Source organism: Rhineura floridana, chromosome 7 (genome assembly GCF_030035675.1).
Source record: "Rhineura floridana isolate rRhiFlo1 chromosome 7, rRhiFlo1.hap2, whole genome shotgun sequence".
Taxonomy (NCBI): Eukaryota; Metazoa; Chordata; class Lepidosauria; order Squamata; family Rhineuridae; genus Rhineura; species Rhineura floridana.
This window is the reverse complement of record NC_084486.1, coordinates 87,828,350-87,850,494: the sequence shown is the minus strand read 5'-3', so window position 1 is coordinate 87,850,494 and position 22,145 is coordinate 87,828,350. Positions and strand designations below refer to the sequence as shown.

At 46.2% G+C, this 22,145-nt stretch overlaps 1 protein-coding gene across 1 annotated transcript; it reads right to left on the bottom strand.

Moving 5' to 3' along the window:
* Positions 1–772: 772 nt before the first annotated feature.
* On the bottom strand, positions 773–21,743 carry PI4K2A (phosphatidylinositol 4-kinase type 2 alpha). The gene is made up of 9 exons (XM_061636285.1): positions 21,123–21,743; positions 13,570–13,770; positions 12,403–12,534; positions 12,163–12,316; positions 4,365–4,426; positions 3,228–3,327; positions 2,868–3,001; positions 2,619–2,678; positions 773–2,497 (listed from the first exon to the last, which is right to left on the bottom strand). Exons 1-9 carry the CDS (start codon positions 21,558–21,560, stop codon positions 2,336–2,338), a joined length of 1,443 nt encoding a protein of 480 aa, XP_061492269.1. The 5' UTR covers positions 21,561–21,743; the 3' UTR covers positions 773–2,335.
* Positions 21,744–22,145: the final 402 nt, after the last annotated feature.

Genomic DNA, 22,145 nt, shown 5'->3' with positions numbered 1-22,145 from the left:
GGGAGACACAAACAGTACTGGTAACTCTAAAACAGAGCAGGAACTAAGAGGCTAAGCTCCACTACTTGTTTAAATAATCTTGTGCATATATGTATCAACCTAGGCCTGCTGAGGAATAACCAGATGTTTGCTTTATTAGGAACCTAGCTATTATAGCTCTCGCAGGCTGGAATATAGTCTAGTACACAACCAGCTTCTTTAGTGTAGAATTAATGATACCAGAACAGAAGTGTGACTATTAACAGATCAAGGCAATTGAAGTGTAATCATTGTGTTAAATATCACTTCCAACCACGGTCATCCAAACTAGCAGGCTGGCATACACAATTCCCCCTCCTAACTGCTATAAAAGCAAGAAGAGGTTTCTGTTTAAATACTACAGGTGTGGAGAATGTGTGGACCTTCAGATGTTGCTGGACTCCAATTCCCATCAGCCCCAGCTAGTATGGCCAATAGGGATGATGGAATTTCTAGCCAGCAACATCTGGAGTACTGTAGGTCCCCCCTCCCCCGCAGTAGAAAATCCATGGCACCGACCAGCTTCCCATTTCATGCTTTACAATACAAATAAGGCAACAACAGGGAGAGACTCCACTAAGGTATGTGTCATAAGCTACACCAAGAGGAGAAGATGCAGACTGCAGGGGAAGCAGAGAGCAATTAACACAATGGCCAGCAGCAGTACTATTCCAAAGAGGAAGGGGGGGGGGGGATCCAGTTCCTGTTAACTCTAGGAGACATGAAAAAGAAACCACACACAAGAGACTGGCTCTGCAATTGCAGACCTGTTATGAAGATAATTGCATTGATTTAAATATATTACATATATTTCTACAGTGCATAAGAACAATACATTTCAATTTAGGCTGGCAAAAAGGAAAATAATCCTTGCCTAGCATCAAGTACAGCGGCTTTAACCTGGCACCTCAGGCATACAGCAGGGAACTGTCTTCAGTCAGAAAAAGAGGCAGTCCCCACATACAGGGTACCAGGCCCCTGCTCAGAATAGCAGAGAAGCTGAGCTTAACTTGACTCAAGACTTCTTGCAGGCCTGGGTGGCAGCCAAATCACCAGCACCCAAGGAGAAATCAGGATGCTTATATGGACAATTTCAGATGGGAAGTTCTTGATGCCAGGGATTTAGCACAGTAGCCTATAGAAAAGCAGCATTCATTGTACCATTCCATTGCACACAGGGCACAGATAACCTCAGCATGGTAGTGATCCTAATGTGAGGACTTCGCCTTACACGGTTGCAGAGGATGTAGTGAGGCCACCTCTCCCATGCCAGCAGGCAACACCCTACAGAGAACCTCCCCCCACCCGATTGTCAATGCTCAAATGCAACCCAGGGGAGGATTCTACCTCAGTAGGGAGTAGGAGGGAGCCACCTCTGCAAGTAGCCTCTTTTATGCCTCCCACTCACCCCAGCATTGCTGGAGAGGAGGCACAGCTATTTCTCTAGAGATGAGACTAGATAGGTGTTAACTAGCACAAGGTAATAGTACCAGAGTAACCTCTCACTTGCTCTGGAACTACATAGAGCACAAGTATATGCACTTGGGATAAATAATTTAAAACCGTATTAAAATCTATTATTTGAGGCATTTTACTCCATTGCTGAAGGAAGGAAGGGAAGCACAGCAGTTAATATTGTCTTGCAGGACCCATCTTCTTGCATTTCCCATGATCCCAGGCTGATAAAAGCTGCACCAACAGGCTCTAGTCCAGTGCTAAAATTCTTCTTCCCTCTCTGTTCCACCCTGGATTCCTCCAGGAGCAGCCGGTTATGGCTATGCTCCCTATGGATGGCCCCAAGACATGACTGATGCACTAGGAGGAGCGCCATAGGACCAAGGGTAACAGAGGGAGCCTAGTGGGGCAGGACCCACCCGCCCTGCCCTGCCCCACAGGATAAACAGGGTATAGGGAGGGAGGGAGGAATATCAAGGCTGGCAGTTGCACACAGATCAGTGGCACTTCTATCCAACTCAGATAATCCCCTCATCACCAGCCTTCCCAGGCAGAGGACTTTGCGTGTTCTCCACCCACATGGACGTTAGCTGGAAACCAAAGGATGCTGCATGCAGGCACCTGCTAGGAGATGCTGCCTTGCTCAGGCTAGGGAGCAGGCATGTCCAGCCCACAGCAAGAGGGGAGTAGCAGTCGGTCTAATGAAGGGCCCTCCTTTCCAGCTGGGAATGTGCAGAGTTGAGGCCGACTGGAGGGCCTGCTTGTATTTCCCACAGGCTGCAGCACAGCTGCCTGAGTCTGGAGGATTGGTTGCCCGTTGTCAAGTGATACTCAGGTTCCTCAACGAGTAGAGAGGCAACTGCTACCACCAGGAAAAGAAGGGCTTGCGGCTCTGGAAGCTTTGCGTGTATGACTCGCTGGCGGAGCGCTGATGGGAGCGAGCTGTCTCTACAATGACAGGGGGCATCTGGACCAGGTGAAGGGGGCTTTTCCCATCTTTCAAGGCCTGTGTCAGATTCAGAATCTAGAAAGAGAAGAGGGAAAGTGAGTGCCAGGTGCCCATAGAACCCCAAACGTAAATAGAGGCAAAGATAGTTCAGTAACCAGCACAGGTCCCATCCCTCCAGTGGGAGCAAGGAGCCTACCTGACCACGCATGACAGCAATCTGCTTGTGAAACTGGCCCCTGTCAAAACCTGGATCTTTCTACAAAAGAAACAGCAGGAGACAGATAAACCCAATTAGGATTGGTGCTGCACCCAAAGCTCTGCTCTTCTTCTGTCCTTATGGAGAAATATGGGTGTAGTCACCCTCCCATGGCATCCACGTAAATAATTTGCTCATGAGCAGAATAAATGGAATCACAGATATACTTGCCCTGATGCCTGTGGTTACCTTGAAGAGTTCATAGAGGTCTTCTTCCAAATCCTTGATAAAATTAGGGTCTGAGATTTTTGGCAGGATCAGGTCCTTGATCTCCTGGGAGAAGGGCACCTTGGCCTGGGGCAGCCAAGCCCAATAGAAAGGGTCTTTAGGGAGGGGGAAGAAGAAACAGAAGCAAGATGTTATGAAGCCTGTTACAAGGGTAACATCCCATCAAGGACCTAGGAGATACTTCAGTCCTTCGTCCTCAAGCCCTGAACATCCTGGGCTCCACATGGAGACACAAGGCAGTTAGACCTCAAAGAACACTCTGGGCAAACCAGAAATCCTTACTGTAAACCTGCTTGCATTCTATTGCTTGGAGGTACTTACATGCTCTCCAGGAGTCTGGGTGCTTGAGAGGGAAAGCCAGGCCATTGTCAATGGCTGCCAGTTTAATTACAGGCTCCTTCACCACTACCCATTCTGAGTCCTGCAGAGTGGAAAGAACATTGAACCAGAAAAGGGTATCTATTTATTTATTATATTTGTTGCTTTTTACACAAAAGTGTTTCAAAGCAACTTACATAACCAGAAATAACAAGAAACATTAAAACCAAATATAAGAGTAAAACAAGAACCTAAAATGCTCATCCATAAATAAATAAAGACCGATCTGACCCACCTGTCCAAAATGATGAGTACAAGAAGAGAAAACAAATATACCTGATCGCCCCCAAAGTATAGACCAAAGGCCTGGGTAAATAAAAATCATAGCAAAAACAATGGCAACCTCCCTGGGAGAATATACCACAAATAGGGAACCACCACTAAAAAGGCCTGTTCTCATATTGCCATCCTCTGTATCTTCCTTGGAGGGGGCACATGGGGAAGGGCCTCAAAGGACAAACACAGGGTCTGGGATGGTTCACGTGGAGAGAGATGATCCTTGAGGAGAATGCCGTTCTGGCGTCTACTCCTAAGAATAATTCCAGATTAACTGAGGAGCAATCCAAGAAGACTCGCCATCCCAAAAGCAATACAATGGGCACCACCTATGCCACCAGAAGTTCTGATCTAGCCCTACCTCAAATCCTCTCCCCCCCCCCACCTTTTTGGCTCAAATGAAGGCCAAGCATTGCTAATAGGCATAGAAAGTCTAGCACTCTTTTAACGTTGCCTTCCCAACTTTGCCACCTGGAAGCCTGCTGGAGCAAAGATGCCAGCACTCACTTGAAAGGGCTTAGCAGATTCTGAATTCCCTAAGTCTTGGTGTTGGGTATACAATAAAGATCAACTTTGGATTCACAGGGCTGAACTAGAGACTTTCACTTAACAAGCAGCAAGTCGTAGCATAGTCTACACTATGCCTGTGGCAGACTAAGGAGGGTCCAACAGCTGTGCCACCTGATTAGAGCCATTCCCTAAAACTGTCCCTTCCTAGACAATGCAGGCTGGCTCCTTCCAGTCCCGTATTGCCTATTGCTATAGAACACGTTATGGAGCAGCACGGTCCTGGCCCCTACTCACCCGCATGCTTGTGCTGTCTAGAGGGCAGTCATACTTGATGAGCCAGTTGTCATTTCCCCGGTCTGCGGAGGAAGAGAAATACACTAATAATAAGACAGAGAAATCTTATCACAGATAGCAAGCCCCACACCACAGGAAGTAGTGGTTTGGGGGAGAGAGAAAAACCACATCAATGGAATATGTAATCTGGCACCATACAATGTTTCAGCCACTCATCCCCTATTGCTGGGGGAAGGCAACCCTAACCCAGCCATGTCACTGCTGCTCCTGGTTTGTTCTGCCACAGAAGAATTTCCCATACGGAACAGGAAGTCAATCCCCTGCTATTCTTCCTTCATGAGAAGTGTAAGTTTGAGGTCCTGCATCCTAGGCCTGGGAAGGAGCTGTACAGTCTTCAGATAATAGTGCCTCTCCCCAACTCTGCAAGAACTTGTGACAGAAGAACTACTTATGCATACAGCAGGGTTCCAAGTTGGAATCTCCACACCAGTGACGTGCAAGTTACCCATCTTATTTATTTATTTTATTAGATTTGTTAGTCGCCCATCTGGCTGGTTGTCCAGTCACTCTGAGCGATGTACAGAAAAAGCATACAAATACATTAAAACAGTAAAATCTGAACCAAGAATAATAAAAACCTAACCCTCCCCAAAGGCCTGCCTAAAAAGCCAGGTCTTCAAGGCCCGGTGGAAGTTCATCATAGCGGGGGCATGGCAGAGATCATTTGGGAAGGAATTCCACAAAGTGGGGGCCACAATTGAAAAGGCTCTCTCCCTAGTCCTCAGCAGTCTAGCTGTTTTAATTGGTGGGATAGAGAGAAGGCCTTTTGAGGCTGATCTTGTTGAGCGGCATCCCTGATAAGGCTGGAGGCATTCCCTCAGATAGACTGGGCCGAAACCATGTAGGGTTTTAAAAGTCAGAACCAATAGCTTGAAATGGGCCCGGTAAACAACCGGTAACCAGTGCAACTCCTTTAATACTAGAGTGATGTGATCTCACCGGTGGCTGCCCTTAATTAGGCGAGCCGCCGCATTCTGTACCAGTTGCAGCCTCCGGACCATTTTCCCAGGTAACCCCACGTACAGCGCATTACAATAGTTTAGGCGAGAGGAGACAAGGGCATGTACTACCAATGGGAGCAGATGGTTGGGAAGGTATGGGCACAGCCTCCATATTAGATGGAGTTGATACAGCGCCGCCCAGCTCACTGCCGAGACCTGAGCCTCCATGGACAGCTGGGAGTCAAGAATGACCCTCAGGCTGCAGACCTGGTCTTTCAGGGGCAACCGAACCCCATTGAGCACCAGGTCAACATCGCCCAACCTTCCTTTGTCACCCACGAGCAGTACCTCAGTTTTGTCATGGTTCAGCTTCAGCCTGTTCCTTCCCATCCAGTCACTCACTGTTTCCAGGCAATTGGACAGGGTTTCTACAGCCAACCTCAGTGAAGATTTAAATGAAAGACAGAGCTGCGTGTCATCCGCATATTGGTGACACTGCAGCCCAAATCTTCTAATGATAGCCCCCAGCAGCTTTAGGTAGATGTTAAACAGCATTGGGGCAAGAATAGAGCCCTGTGGTACCCCACAAGTGAGAGGCCAAGGGTCTGACATCTCATCCCCCAATGCCACTCTCTGGTGCCTGCCAGAGAGGAAAGAACGGAACCACTGCAATACAGTGCCTCCTATACCTAACCTCTCCAGGCGGTCCAGAAGGATATCACGATCAACTGTATCAAAGGACGCTCAGAGATCAAGGAGAACAAGGAAGGTGCATTCGCCCCTATCCAACGCCCTCCTCATATCATCCACCAAGGCGACCAAGGTAATTTCGGTCCCATGTCCAGGTCTAAAGCCTAATTGAAATGGATCTAAATAGGCCATTTCCTCCAAATGCGCTTGTAACTGCTTCGCCACCACTTGCTCAACCGCCTGGCCCAGGAATGGCAGACTGGAGACTGGGCAGAAGTTGTTCAGATCTAGGGGATCCAAAGAGGGCTTTCAAAAAATTGGTTTAATTACTGCCTCCTTGTGGGCTGAAGGCATTACTCCCTCTTCCAGGGACGTAACTACCACTGCCTTGATCCCCTTGCCCAGTCCATCCTTGCAGCTCATAATGAGCCACGACAGGCAGGGATCAAGTGAGCAAGAGGTTGGTTTTAAGGTTGAAAGCATCTTGTCCACCTCATTGGAAGGAAGAAGCTGGAACCGATCCCACATCACTAGGGCACCATTGGCCATCTCTTACTCGCTCACTGCGATCGTGTTACACGGAATGGCATTCTTGATACGACCTATTTTATCAGCAAAGTGCTTCACAAATTCATCACAGGAAGCCTTAACCTGTTCCAGCGGTCCCAGAACAACCGGACCGACCAAACTATGTACCACTTGGAACAGCCTCCTGGGACAGCACTCTGCGGATGCAATAGAGGCAGCATAAAAATCCCTTTTTGCTGCCTTTATCGCCGCATGGTAGATAGCTGCAACCGCTCTAACCCGTGTCCGGTTGTCATCAGAGCAAGATTTCTGCCACCAGCGCTCTAGCCGTCTCATCTCCCACCTCAGAATTCGCAGGCGTGGGGTATACCATGGTGCTATCAGCTCTATTCAGGGGGAGAGGTTGTTTCGGAGCCACCCGATCCAATGCCCCGGTAATTGCAGCAAGGTCTCAACCGAGTGGCTGTGTACATGCTCTAAAGAATCCCCAAGTGCCCTCAGGAATCCATCTGAATTCATGAGACGCCTGGGGCAAATCATCCTAATGGGTCCTCTACCCCCACGGAGGGCCTGTGTCAGGAAAAGGTCCACCCTCACTGAATAACGATCTGACCATGATACGGGGGTGATGGATGTATCCCCAATTTTCAGACCTGAATGAAACCCTTAATCAGTTCGAAGATCTATATCCAAATGATTCCCTCCTCTTAAGTGGGGATTTTAACGCTAGAATTGGGAATCCACGGCAGATCAGTATCAATGCATCGAACTGGGCTCCAGAGGGTCAAAATACCAACCAGTTTAGGTCTCTTCAAGACCACAAGACAAACAAACAGGGCCCCCACTTATTAGAATTAGTGGTAAAACACTCCTTAGAAATATTAAATGGTTCCCCAGTAGATTCCTCCCATGGTTCCGCTACCTACAGATCTGCACTGGGGACAAGCTTAATTGATTACATGATCACATCTCAAACATTGCTGCCAGCTATTGCCGATTTCAAAGTCGTATATAGACCTGAGAGCGATCATTTCCCCCTTCATTTAAACCTAATGCATTTTAATTCTGTTAAGTTTCCATCACCCCACATGGAATCCCCTAGTCCATTGAGAAGGATTCTCTGGTCTGAGGATAGGAAGAATCAGATAGCTTTCCAACTTAGCTCTAACCCATATCAATTGATACATCAGGGAATATTAGATGGATCACTCGATCCAATACTGGCATTTCAGGACATACTTTCTTTGCTAAAACCCTTCCTGTCTCGGAAATTGCCAGTAATAAATAGACCATACTCACGCACAACATGGTATGATCAGGAATGTAGGATGGTTAAAAGAAAACTTAAACAACATCTACGGCTAGTACACAAAAACCCAAATGACCAAGCCTATGTAAATCTTTTCAAAACTACTAAAGTTAGGTACAAAAATTTGCTGAGACAGAAAAAACTAGATTTCGCTATCCATCGATGGCAGAGATTAGCTGAAGCGATCTCGGCAAAACAAGAGCGTACTTTTTGGCAGCTAGTCAACTTAGGAATGGGAACTTCTAGCCATAATATAATACAGCACATTACATCTTCTGACTGGTATAGTCACTTTGAGAGACTATACTCTTCTCTCTTACCCCCTCAAATTACATCTCCGGATTTAACTATCTCGTCCTTACCACAGTGGCCCCCTGTAGCCATCGAAGAAATTTCAGCCCTAATAAACTCGCTAAAAAATGGGAAATCTCCAGGCAATGATTTTCTGCCTCCGGAAATGTTTAAACATTTTCCTGAATGGTGGGCCCCTATTTTAGCTGCTATGTTTACTAGAATCAACGAGTCCGGAATAATCCCGGAAGGTTGGAGACGGAGTATTATAGTCCCAATTTATAAAAAAAATGACCCGGCAGATCCTTCCAACTATCGCCCTATCAGTCTATTGAATGTGGTAACCAAATTGTATAGCAAATATCTCCTGCAAAAGCTTGAGCAATGGGCTGACCTAAATCATCTAATACCCCCAGAACAGATTGGGTTTAGGAGAGGGTCTTCTCCAATCGATCACTGCCAAACTTTGAACTTCTTGGCAAACCAGTCCATAACAGGCCCCACCAGACATCTTTATGCGGCATTTGTAGATCTAGCCACAGCTTTAGACTCTGTAGATAGGCATAGATTGTGGACAAAATTATACAACATGAAAATAGATTGCCGACTTTTGTATTTAATCAAAGCCCTATATACAGATACTGTAGCTCAAGTGAGAGTAAACCGACAGGGGAATTTGACGCCCCCAATTGTGGTTGAAAGGGGCATCAAGCAGGGGTGCCCTCTTGCCCCTTTATTGTTTAATCTTTTTTTAACTAACATAATTGCTGACTTATCGGATCCCCAATATTTTCCTCCCTCCATCGGTCACAGGAAGATCTCTGCATTATTTTATGCAGACGATATGGTTCTCCTCTCTTTAATACCTATCGGTCTGAGAAAACAGATGAGAAGACTACATGCTCTATGTAAGCATGAGAGGCTTATTATAAACTATCAGAAGACAAAAGTTTTAGTCTTCGGGAAAAGACCTGCGAGCCACAGATGGTCGATGGGAAACCACCAACTAGAGCAGTGTCACACTTTTAAATATTTGGGGGTGATTTTTTTGGACACCCTCTGCTGGAAACCTCACTGGTTATTGATAAAGCAATTAGCAACAAGAACAGTGGGTGCAATTTTAAAATTTTTCCGCACTAGCGGTGGATATTTAATTCTTCCGGCCCTTAAAATCTTCAAGCCCAAAGTAGTTTCCCAGATCCTGTATGGTGCACCGATATGGGGATGGGATGATAAAGCAGTTCTGGCCCTTGAGACAATTCAAACTAATTTCTTGAGGCGCCTTTTGTCGCAGCCCCAAGGAACACCTGCGGCAATGCTCCGCGCGGAGACAGGTTTACCACCACTAGGTGCCCGTATACATTTAACGCTGCTAAAATTTACCAGATCTTCTATGTTACAGGAAGGTAGGGAATTACTAAATCTATGCCTAAATCACCCATATTCACAAACCATTTGGGGTATTAAAATTGAAGCCATATTACATAGGTATCACATAACGATACATGAATTTAATTCAACAGATTCACAGAAAAGTCTTAGAGCAGAGATGTTTCAACACTCCGAATATTTAGATCATTTGTCCCTTCTCAATTGCCGAACTGCTCCTTGGTACTGGCGATTCAAGCAGGACCACACATGTTCCTCTTATCTTTTCCAGACATTACCTGTACCCCTTAGGCATGCATTTACGGCAATCCGTTTTTTTACTCTCCCCAGTTCAGAAAGGGAGGGAAGAATATTAAACATTCCTAAGGACCAAAGAAAATGTATTTGCGGCTTTAATGGGGCAGAGGATCTCCCACATATAATTTTAAATTGCCCAATATATCAAATCCCTAGAGCAAAATTGCTATGGAAGTGGTTAGATATCGGTGGGACGAGCACGGAAGTAGACAAAATATTCCTCTTACTCTCCGACTTAAATCCAGAGATTACTCATAACGTATCTCTTTTTGCACTAGCAGTCCAAAAATTAAGAGCCAAATTTGTCTCAGAATCACAAACAAGATAGCTGCCTATAATTAATTCTTATTGGATTGTTACCATGTGAACGCTCACTAGATCTGGTACAATTTAATGTCTCTTTTTAAATTCTATATGATTTATATATTCATATATTTTAATATTGTTTTAAATTGCTAATATATTTTAAATGTTTGGTATTGTATCTTGTGTTGGCCTATGGCCCTACAAATGATGATAAAAAAAATTTTCAGACCATTCCCCTCCTCTCCCAGGACAAACACAAGGTCGAGTGCATGGCCAGCTACATGAGTGGGCCCCATTGAAATAGGATGCAACTCCCAGGAAGCCATGGTTTCCACAAAATCCCGAGACGCCCCTGTGAGGATGGCCTCCGAATGTACATTAAAGTCCCCCACTACCAATAAGTTTGGGGACTGTACCCAAATATCTGAGACCACCTTGGCCAGGGAGTCCGTCGTGCAGCGGGGTGGCCGGTACACAAGCAGAATTCCCAGACTGCCCTGAGTGCCCAACCTCCAGTACATGCAATCAGCAACCTTGGTCTCACGGAGAGGGGGCCTAGTGAAAACCAGGGACCTATGGTAAATAACTGCCACTCCCACTCCCTGACTACCAACTCTTGGCTGGTGTGCATACAAGAACCCAGCCGGACACATGGCTGCGAGCATAGGGGCAGCAGCCTCATCCAGCCAGGTTTCCGTAATACATGCCAGATCCGCACCCTCATCCAGTATCATGTCATGGATGAGAGATGTTTTTTGGGCAATAGATCTGACACTGCACAGCAGCAATCTAAGGCCAGAATGTGGAGTCAAGCATCCCTCAGCCGTCTTTCGGCTCTGGACAGGCCAGGAACAGGGGACAGATGTGTCTCGGACACAACTTTTTGCCTCAAAAGCCAAGAGGCAGCATCACACAACTATGTAGGACTGTAGGTTAGTGGCAGAGGACATGTTATGCATGCAGAAGGTCCCAGGTTCAGTCCTCGGCATCTACAGATGGGGCTGGGCAAGACTTCTGGGACAAGTCAGCGCAAACAGTTCTGAGTTAGCTGGACCAGTCATCCAACTCGGGAAAAGAGAATTTCCAAAGATCCTATATCTTGAGAACATCACAAGATATCACGAGGGCAAAGACATTTGTGAAGCAGCATACTAGGAGATACATGCATTGAGCAGGACTACATTCAGAACAGCAGAGCACAAGACACCCGCCTCCCTGTGCAGCTTTCCAGCAAGTAATATCTTTCCCACCAATTTCCTTAGACAGCACTGTGATGTTCCTATATTAATGTATATATGGTAAGTGTTGGTTGTTTAGAAGATACATGGTAAGTGGAGTAAAGAGGGGGAGTGAATGGGCAGTAGAATGCGAGATGATTGGCTGAGTGTTTAAAATGGCTGAATGTATAAAAGGAAGAGTGAGAGTGGAATCTGGGGGGGAGAAGAGAACTGAGTGGGTTGCTTGGTGGGGTTTGAGAGAGTTGTTTTGCCAGGAGAGAGTGAAGAAGGAGGGAGGTGGAGTTCGGATTAGTATTGAGTAAAACCATATGCTTATGTGCCTTAAGAAGAAATCTTGTTAATCTTGTTAGCTTTGTTAGCTTTAATAAATACTTAATTTGGTTTACCAAAGGCCTGATCCTTGACTGGGGTTTCACAGACCAGAAAGGAGGGTAAGGTAATGACCAAGGCTGAAGGGGAACTGTAACAAATGGTGGCAGCGGTGAAGAGAATAACAATACAGTATTCAGAGTCTCTGGGAATACTAGTATTAGGACGTTACTGGTGGTTGCCTAGCAGGGGGATCTGTTGAGATCTGTGCTAGAGCGGGGAGAGAAACAATAAAAAAGGACAGTCCGAACTGGTGGAGTCCCTGGTGGTGCCTAGTGACAGGCAGTAGCCACGCGCAGGTAGGAACCTGACAGGGAGAGCCAGGGAAGGGCATCACAAGCACCCCCACCCCAAGGGCTAGGATCTAGCACATAACTTACCAGTATTGCGAATGATGTAGTCCAGCACCACCAGTCTCTCAAACTGCAGCAGCAATTGGCGGTTAGTATTCTCTGGGAGAGGCTCAGCCTCAAAGCGCCGCAGCCAGTAATCTGCATCCTTGTATCCTTCCACAAACAGCTGGAAGGAGCCCACCTGAAAGCACAAAGCAGGCGGGTTGGGGGGGGCAAGGCATAGCCCAGTGCTACCAAACACTCCTAGATCCCTTAAACACCCCCTACCTTTGGAGGAAGCCCAATTCGGTGAAACCTCTGCCCAACTTTTGGCACTTTCTCCAGGGCCAGGCGTTTGCCCCGGGACTTCACTCTGTCAATGGCGCTGTAGTTAAATGTTTCGCTGGCCAAGTACACCACCTGTGGGCATGGATAAAAGATTACTTTAAAAAGCACAACCCACAATCATTTCACAATCAGTGTTCTCTCTCTCATATATATGCATGCATCTATTTACAGAACAAGGCTACACTGCATAAATCTAGGCACATCCGGGCCTGCCTGCAAAAAAATTCTACACATCTCAAAGTTTGGGAATAATGACATATCTTGAAAAATTGAAATGGAGGGAGGAAGTGTTAAAGACAAACATCTGTTCTATACCCTCTAGCGAGAGTCAGTGTAATGGTTAAGGTGTTGGACTATGACCTGGGAGACCAGGGTTCGAATCCCCACACAGCCATGAAGCTCACTGGGTGACCTTGGGCCAGTCACTGCCTCTCAGCCTCAGAGGGAGGGAATTATAAACCACCTCTGAATACTGCTTACCATGAAAACTCTATTCATAGGGTCGCCATAAGTCAGGATCGACTTGAAGGCAGTCCATTTCCATTTCCATACCCCCTAGCAGCTATTTAAAAAAGTAGGCAGTATTTAAATATAGGTATAACAGTCAGTGCTTATGGCTACAGTTCTTCACCATCTGTAGTCATATTCTTTTTTACTTCTCCTACTACACATAGTTCTGATCCAAAAAAAGGTTTGCAAATTCAAATACAGTGGTGAGACTCAGGAATGCATAACAACCAAATTAATTTTAAAAAATCAGCAACTTTGCATGCTCTAGCAAAGTGCAAAATTCTCAACACAGAGTGTAATGTTTTTTTAAAAGATTAGACTATAATAGTTCTGGGGCTACTCCCAATGGCTTCTTCCTTGTGGTATATGCAGAGAGGCACCAGCTCTCCTTGCTTCTACCCAATGCCAAGTCAAAGCCAGAAGTCCTCCCTAGACTAGGAGTGAGGAATATCAACAGAACTTCCAGGAGCCCAACTACTAGGATAAGAGACAGGATTCTATTCTTTGGGAATGAGACACTGGAGAGCTCATTTGAAGAACCCACAGTCTATCCAGGCTTCCTCCTGTTTTGTGCTTCCTCTTCAGTCACAGTCTCACCTTTGTGCAGGGAACAATGTTCAGTTCCAGCTTTTGGTCAACAAGGCTAGCACCTGCCTCAGATAAATATCCCTGGTTGAGGACAAGGCAATCCCTTCCAAAACAGCAGGGGCAACACAGTTTTTGCAGCCACTTTGTCCACTTAGGGTTCAGCTGCCCATAGGGCTCCTCGTTCTTGGGTTTGAACACACCAATGATTTTCTAAGAGGGATAGAAAAGAGAAGCTGGTTAATACAAGTGGGCCAAGGCAAGGGTAAGTACACAAATCCAACCCTGCAACACATGGCAAAGTACTAGGCTCCTGACAAACAGATCAATATTGTAGAGGAAGAAAGGATTACAGGTCTTCTTTGTTATGAAGAACAAATCCTGCCAGACTAATCTTATCTCATTTTTTGATCAGATAACCCTTGTAGACGTGGGAATGCTTGGCTCAGCAATACGACATGTGATCAACGACAATTCCAAGATCCTTTCCACAAGCTGAATATGAGTCAACAGTGTGATGTGGCTGCAAAAAAGGCAAATGCTATATTAGGCTGCATTTACAGAAGTATAGTTTCCAAATTGCATGAAGTATTAGTTCAGCACTGGTTAGGCCTCATCTTGAATACTGTGTCCAGTTCTGGTCTCTGCACTTCAAGAAGGATGCAGATAAACTGGAACAGGGTCAGAGGAGGGCAACAAGGATGATCAGGGGACTGGAAACAAAGTCCTATGAGGAGAGACTGAAAGAACTGGGCATATTTAGCCTGGAGAAGAGAAGACTGAGGGGAGATATGATAGCACTCTTCAAGTACATGAAAGGTTGTCACACAGAGGAGGGCTGGGATCTCTTCTCGATCATGCCAGAGTGCAGGACATGGCATAATGGGCTCAAGTTGCAGGAAGCCAGATTTCAACTGGACATCAGTAAAAACTTCCTGTTAGAGCCATACGACAATGGAACCAGTTACCTAGAGAGGTAGTGGGCTCTCTGACACTGGAGGCATTCAAGAGGCAGCTGGATAGCCATCTGTCAGGAATGCTTTGATTTGGATTCCTGTATTGAGCAGGGGGTTAGACTTGATGCCCTTATAGGCCCCTTCCACTATTCTGATTCTATGATTCTAAGAGCAACATGTTAACAAGAACACTTTCAGTTAAATCATACACACACCTGAGAAAGGACCTGGCGCCCCACTTTTCAAGACCAGACCTTCAACCAACAGTTCTCCTTTTTAGCTCCAAGAGTTCTGACAGCCAAGCTGAATGCACCTTCTCTGGCCACGCACATTACCCAGGACAACAGTTCTTATACTGGAGTGGGGAAACTGTGGCCCTCCAGATATTGTTGGAATTCAACTCCCATCAGCCCCAGCCAGCATGAACAATGGTCGGGATGATGGGAGTTGCGGTCCACCAACAGCTGGAGGGCCATATATTCCTTACCTCCATTTCAAAAACAAACACGAGAGAGAAGTTTAGTCATAATCAGCCAAGCAGGCTGACCAGTTCCAGCTCCTGCGCTTGACTGGCTAGATTACACCTCACTAGCTGGGTAGGTATAATGAAGTTTATGGCATCTCTAGATAGGAGATTTACTAGGAAGTTTCATTTCCCTGTTTTTACCCAAGGAAAGCAATCTGTCACAGGAAACAGAATTACATAGCATGCAATTTAATGCACTGGTACAAAGGGCTACAATGAACTGCTGCTTGGGGGAGGGGAAGAGAGCTGGAAAAACACAGGATAGTGAAATAACAGCCATTCAGTGCCTCCTATCATAAAACAATGAAACATTTTGAATTCTGGTCCCATTCTAAGCTTATCCCACCTTTAAGCACTTCAACGCACTGTCAGTACTCTCTTTAGCAAGGGAGCACACAGAGAAACTACTGTGGCATGAATATCTAGCCTTTTCCATTACGAGCCCTGTTTGATTAGTGTCCCATTCCTAGGTCTCAGAGAAATATCTTGCCATTCTGTACAACACTGAGAAACAAGCAAATCATGCAGCTGCCACCTCTCATCTCCAGATGACTCTAGCAGGATGCTACGCAGTCATGAGCCAAATAAGCAGGGAAACCCCTGAAAGGAAGTCAAGTGCAAAAAAAGGGGGGGCATATATTGGCAAAGGCTCTTCCCATCCACTCCTGCTACTTTGTAAGCCTGATCAACTATGCTCTGCCACCTTGCAGGATGATGCTAGACTACAACACTCATCAGCTCCAGTCAGCATGACTAATGGTCAGGACTTATGAGAACTGTAGTCCAGCAGCAATTGGAGGGCCACAGGCACCCTTCCCTCACACCAACTCCAATACCAGCATATCATACATGGTCACTTAAGCCACACACACACAAGCTTAGGAAAGTTCCACGCTGAGAACTGTGGAACAGCTTCTAGGACACTTAAGAGGAAGCAGATATATTGTGGAGTCCCTAGATGGAGCACTAGCTGATCACTTCTTAAAAGCATCTGGCTGCTGGCTGCCTATACTATAGCCTGGCCCATTCCAAGAGTGCACTACCAGCAGGTCCAGGATTCTCAGTAATTGAAACAGCATGACATTAGGCAACATATGACACCACCTTCTACAACCACGGCTTCCACCACAGATATTTCCTTTAAAATCCCCAGCATTTGTTTTTTAAACAGAGTACACTAGGCCTCATGATTACAGATGAAACCACTGAAGACAGATAGGGTATTTCTACTAAACATTTGGAAGTCAAGAACAGGGACTAGGGTTCCTTCAGTAAGCAGCCCCCTCCCACCCTCAGCCTTTTCACACATACTCCTCTGGAATCATGATCTTCCATTCCTAGTTTTCTGACCCCCCCCCCAAAAAAAGCACTGGCACACAAAATACATGCAACACAAAAGCAAAATTTGCAAGATTTAGTCTAGACTCTGAATTGTATAATAGCAAAAATTTGGGGTTTTAGCACAAAACTGAAGATCTACCAAATGCAATTAAGGCTCTTTGCAAATGGGAGCCAAGAGTTAAAAAGGATGGGGTCATCATGGCTTGCACAAAGATTATCTAGAGAAATGTGTATCATGTACATAAGCTAGCCAGGTTCCTAGATACATGTTCAAATCGCACTTAGAGCCAAGTCAGACTTAAGATTTGGAACATGCCAATAAACAAGTCTCTGTATATCTTGGTAGGGACACTTTGGTAACTGACCAGAATCAGCACTCCTTTCCCAGGCACTGCCTGATGCCTCCAACTGTCATAGATATATCCTGGCTGCTCGCTCCTTCACTCTCTAGGCAGCTGAACTGCTGAGAAAGCCAGGTCTTCCAGCTGGTCAGTTCCATACCAGGTGCTAGATAAATGCCCTCTCCTACCCAGTTAACAGGGTGGTTCATGGCAGATGCTGGTCACTGATTCATAGGGTCGCCATAAGTTGTAATCGACTTGAAGGCACAACAACCCAGTTAACAGGTTATAAGCATGGGGTGGAGAGGACAAAGAGGTCCCACAGCAGTTAGCAAAAAGGCAGGGTTACAGCATACCTCCAGTCACACAAACACCAAAATATAGTGACCTCCCAGTAAGACAATTTATGCCTCCATCTAACTATTGACCCACCGCACACATATATATATATGCACACATGGTCTAATTGGGAGCAACTTGCCCAGAGACCATGGCCTCCCCCACAGAGCTCTGACTGAAAGGAATCTTTTCCAGGCATGAACAAACAAAACTGAGAGAAGTGGTGCTGCACCAATCCATTTGCCTTCTGCCCACCTCGGGCAGCAGCACAAAAGGCAGGCTGACTCATCTTAACAGCATCTCCCATAAACTCAACTAAAAGGGAAGTGAATCCAAAACTAGCACTAGACAGAAAGAAGAGGCTGGATCATTATCACAAAAGTAACCAGGCCTGTAAATGAGATGTGATTTTCATCCAACCGACACAGGCAACTCAGAAAGAGGAAGCTAAGATAATCTGGTTAGTTATGATGGATCACAAGGAGAGCCACATGGCCAGGCACACAGTCAGCCCTCACACACGCATGAAGAATACACGGCAGCTGACTGGAACCACAGTGCATGCTACTTCATATACAGTATAATCAAGAGCTCTTTTCCTCTTATTCTCAAAGCATTGTGAAGGCACACAGAACCCAACACAGACTGAGATGTTGAAGTCCCTGTAAGCTAGAGGAGAAAGCAAAGCTTAAGAAGAGTTCCCTAAATTTATTTCCTCATTTAGAATACAAGGACAAAGGAAAGAAACATTGCCTGAGTAATCTTGATTCTATATTGGCATAGTGTAACTTCTGTTCCTGTGCTAGATAAGAGTATGGTTTTATTTGGAGGGTCTTTTGTAAACCACTTTGAGAGTCGTTCAGGCTATAAAGTGGGCTGTAAGTATTCTAAATATTTATTTAAAATACATATAGCCAGCTTTATAGCCCAAAAGGCTCTCAAAGCCTGTACTAGATTAGAGTGTGATTTTGGGGGATCTTCTATAAAACCTGCTTTCAGAGCCTCTTGGGCTATAAAGTGGGCTATAAACATTCTAGATAAGCAGAGCCTGCTTTATAGTCCAAGAGGCTCTCAAAGCAGCTTGCAGAAGATCCCCCAAATAAAACCACATTCTAATCTAGTACAGGAACAGAAATTACGCTGTGCCCATATGGAACCAAGATTATTTAGGCAACTTTTCCTTCCCGCATCCATGTTCTTCTCTGGTGTCATACTAAGCAGCAGCTCCTACCAAGGGAAGGGAGTAAGGCTCTGCCCCTGGATTTCACTCAGCCCATGATAGAAGCAGTCTTCCCTTCCTGGCAACTGGGAGGCAGCAGATCCTCTAAGGCAGTGGTTCCCAAACTTTATTTTGTCATGGACCACTTGAAAACTGCTAAGGGTCTTGGTGGACCACTGAATGATTTTTCTCTGTGTTGTAGCAATTGTAATGTGCTGTGCTAGATGCTGTATGATTTTTAACTGTATTTCATTGCATCTTTTATTTCTTATATATTGTTACAGAAGAAATAAAAGCAGCAATAGAAATAGTTAAAAATTATGCTGAATATTTAATGCAATGGATGTGCAGTCTCCCATCTTTAACCACAAATCTACAGATGTGTCATGGGCCACCTGAATGAAGTTCCCAAACTACTGGTGGCCCACATGCACTGGTGGCCCACAACCACTGTTTGGGAACCCTTGCTCTAAGGCTAGGGAGTAGAGACAAGCAGTTGGATTTCACTCAGCCCATGATGGAAGCAAACAGGACAATATGGCCTAGAACCTGAGAACTGGTAGTGAATCTAACAGCTCTCCTCCTTTAAGACATGCATAAGCATGACTGCACACATCTTTTTCACTTGATGCATGCTTATCCAAATCTTTTTTAAATTTCCAATGATACAAACTCTAGTGTTTTCCAAGAGAGTTCATTTCCCTGCAAGTATGCTTACTGCATGGGAGGTTCAACACATTTAAAACCCACTGTTGTGCCCTTAATATCATTATTAATATAGTGCCACTAAAATGCCTGGGATTTTACAGTGCAAAGCAAAACCAATTCCCTGTTTTAATTCCCTGTTGTTGACAATCTAAGATAGCCACAATGAAGATGAGCTACCATTCTTTACATAATTTTAATCCCCTCTTCAAATATCTCGGTTTCAAACAGGAAGTAACTAGATTAATAGTCATCAGCGTCAGTCAAATGGGAGAATACCCAGAACAATCCATGATGTTGAAAGATTGGAAAGTAAACCGGGTAAATATTAGCAGTAGTGGCCTGAAATTCTTCACAGCAAAGGGCAAAGGGTAGAGTAAGTAACCTGAAATTTGAACAGTGTTACACCTTCAGCCATTCTGAAGATTCTTCTACAAATTAGACAAGTATGGTTCTTTCAGTTTTCCTCCCTAAACTCCATACCATCCTAAGCTGTCACCAGCTCCTACAGACATTTAAAATGAAGAGATGAGCCCAAATGTTTCAATGCCAACTTTACTCAAAAGGCCCCAAAGTTCAAGGAGCACGTGATTAGGAAGTTGAAGAGTTGCTCCCAGGAGCCAACAGCCATTCTCTGCCCAAAAGGGATTATCTGCCTTACAAACATACAGCTCTTACACCAACAACTACACAAAAACTTCAAGTGAATGCTCAGCTCTACATCCAGTCATATTCATATGAGTCAGGTTTCTTGAGCCACAAGCTAGAGGTAGCATTAGTTGGGTAACATTTTGTTAAAGTGCACATTCATACCATACATTTATTCCACTATTATTCCACTTTAAACAGTCATGGCTTCCCCCAAAGAATCCTGGGAAGGGTAGCTTATGAAGGGTGCTGCGAGTTATTAGGAGACACCCCCCATTCTCCTCATAGAGCTACAGTTCCAGGAGTGGGTCCCTCTTCCTAGAGAACTCCAGCAATTGTAGCTCTGTGAAGAGAACAGGAGTATCCTAACAACTAAAAGCAGAATAAATGTATGGTGTGAATGTAGCCTAAGCAATACCAGAGAGCTGCTCCAACCCCATCTGAACAATGGGAAAATCAGCAAGGAATTTGATCATGTCCAGCCACACAACATATTATTACCAAAGTATCTTGTCCCAATCTAATTCCAATCATATGCTCTCCGGGACTGTGTCAGCAACACAGCCTAGGGCAGTGAAACCACCTGCCTCCTTATTCAAGGTCAGAAAGACAGAAACCCAGCCATGAAGAAACGCATTATGAAGACAAGGCCAAAACAAATGCCAAAGCTGGATGACAAACCCACACAACCTCTGCACCCACACAACTGAACAGAACTAGTCACCCAGGACAGCAATTGACACCCAAGTGCCATCCAAAGCCTTCAATTGGACAAAGCTATGCTGACCTTTGGAAACAGCCAATCCACATACCCCAAGTCCAAGATAACACTTCACCAACCACCTAGAAACACCTCAACATGTCAGGCACTGCTGTGCCTCTTCACTGGGCCAGAAGAGCTAAAGCTTATAGCTTTATGTTTTGTATTATTCCCCAATAATATAATATTAGGTTCACAGAGACAAACCAAGTCATTGTGCTGCAACGCTACCATTTCTCAGCTTCTGTGTTTGTTTGTTTATATTACTTATTGCAATTATAACACCGGTGGTCTTGTTTAAGGATAAGGCCTACACTTGGCTGTTCCAGTCAGATGAGAGGGACACAGCTGACAGACCAGCTGTACTTTACGAATTACGCTGAGCGCGTTCGTTTTTGGCTACATCTAGCCCTCAGCAGTGGAAAGGAGCAAGTATAAGCTACAACAGAACTGCGGGAAGGTGAGGGGCTGGCTGGAGCCTAGAGTGCATCTAATAAAAGGCAGAAGAGTCTTGCAGCCAAGAAATACCACCCGGGGAATTGCCGGTTTGTAGTATCTTAGCACAAGCACAAAGCTACCACTTCAAACATCAAGTAGCCACTTACTAAGCACCCAGTCCACACTTGCTTCTCCTGACTTTGAGGTTTTTTAGAAACCGGACCATGGCCTCCCCCTCCCTCATTGCTTTGCACCCCAATATGAATACTTTTGCCGAGCCCTGATCTCTCACCCCCTGTGGATCCTTGACGAAATAGCTGCCACTAGACCCTTGGTAGATGCGCTCAGGGTAGATGCCGCGTTCGCTTGCCACCTCTGCCTGCCGCACCACCTCGGCGAATTCTGGGTCATCGGGGAACTCATTCCGGGGCTCCCGTTCTCCGCGGGCCGCGGCAGTCGCTGTCCCCAACCCAGCTTGAGCTTGGACCTGGGCCGACCCAGCTGTCCCTACAGCCCCTCGCACTCCACGCTCCACACTCGCACCCCGATCCAGGAGGGGCTGGCGCTCCCGGTCGCGGCCACCTGCAGGAGATCCCGGCGGGGAAGGACAGGGGCATGGTGGTCCAGAGGGGACGCTGGGACAGGGCGGGGAGCGCACAGCACCGCCAGGCACCCCATATCCAGGTCCCGGACCGCGCTCCGGAGACACCAGTGGGCTCGTCTCATCCATGGGCCGAACCGGACAGAGGCGCGGATGTAACTCCGGGCACTTGCACTCACAGCCAAGGGCCCCCCGCGCTCTCCCACTCAGCGCTGTTCAGTTCGGATCACCTGACACCGGCCCCGCGGCCACCGCCGTTTCCGCCAGAGCGGCACCAGCCAATCACACCGCAGCCACGCCCCCTGTTTACAGGCCCCCGGAAGCCGCACCCACTAGAGAGGCCGCCGTCCATTCGCAAGGCTAGCCCCGCCCAGCTCCTTGGAAGCCTTGCCCAGTGGCTTCCATAGCCGCTCCCCTTCATTGTGCGGAGCTCTCACTCCCGTTGCATAGCTTGTTCTTGCATGCTAGACGAAGTGTGCAGAACTCTTCCCATTCCTCCTTGCATTTCAAATCCGTGCTATTCCACCAAGGCCCTGCCATCATTAGCACTGTCTCTGCTTTCCGAGTTCTGCATAACAAAGTCACGTTTGCACATTAAGTGTCGCCTTCATTGTGCTGGAGAGCGCATTTCGAGGCGTCTCGTCCCACTGTTTCATTGCAAAGACACGCCCACGTATACTGCACTGACCCTTCCTCAGTATTCTATGACTGCAT

Excerpts from the sequence above, each read along its gene's own strand:
- PI4K2A (XM_061636285.1), bottom strand. The coding sequence starts at position 21,560 with ATGGATGAGACGAGCCCACTGGTGTCTCCGGAGCGCGGTCCGGGACCT. Across the intron at positions 4,427-12,162 it reads CTACATCATTCGCAATACTG|ACCGGGGAAATGACAACTGG; the intron begins GTAAGTTATGTG and ends CTTCCTCCGCAG. Across the intron at positions 2,679-2,867 it reads ACCTCTATGAACTCTTCAAG|AAAGATCCAGGTTTTGACAG; the intron begins GTAACCACAGGC and ends TTTCTTTTGTAG.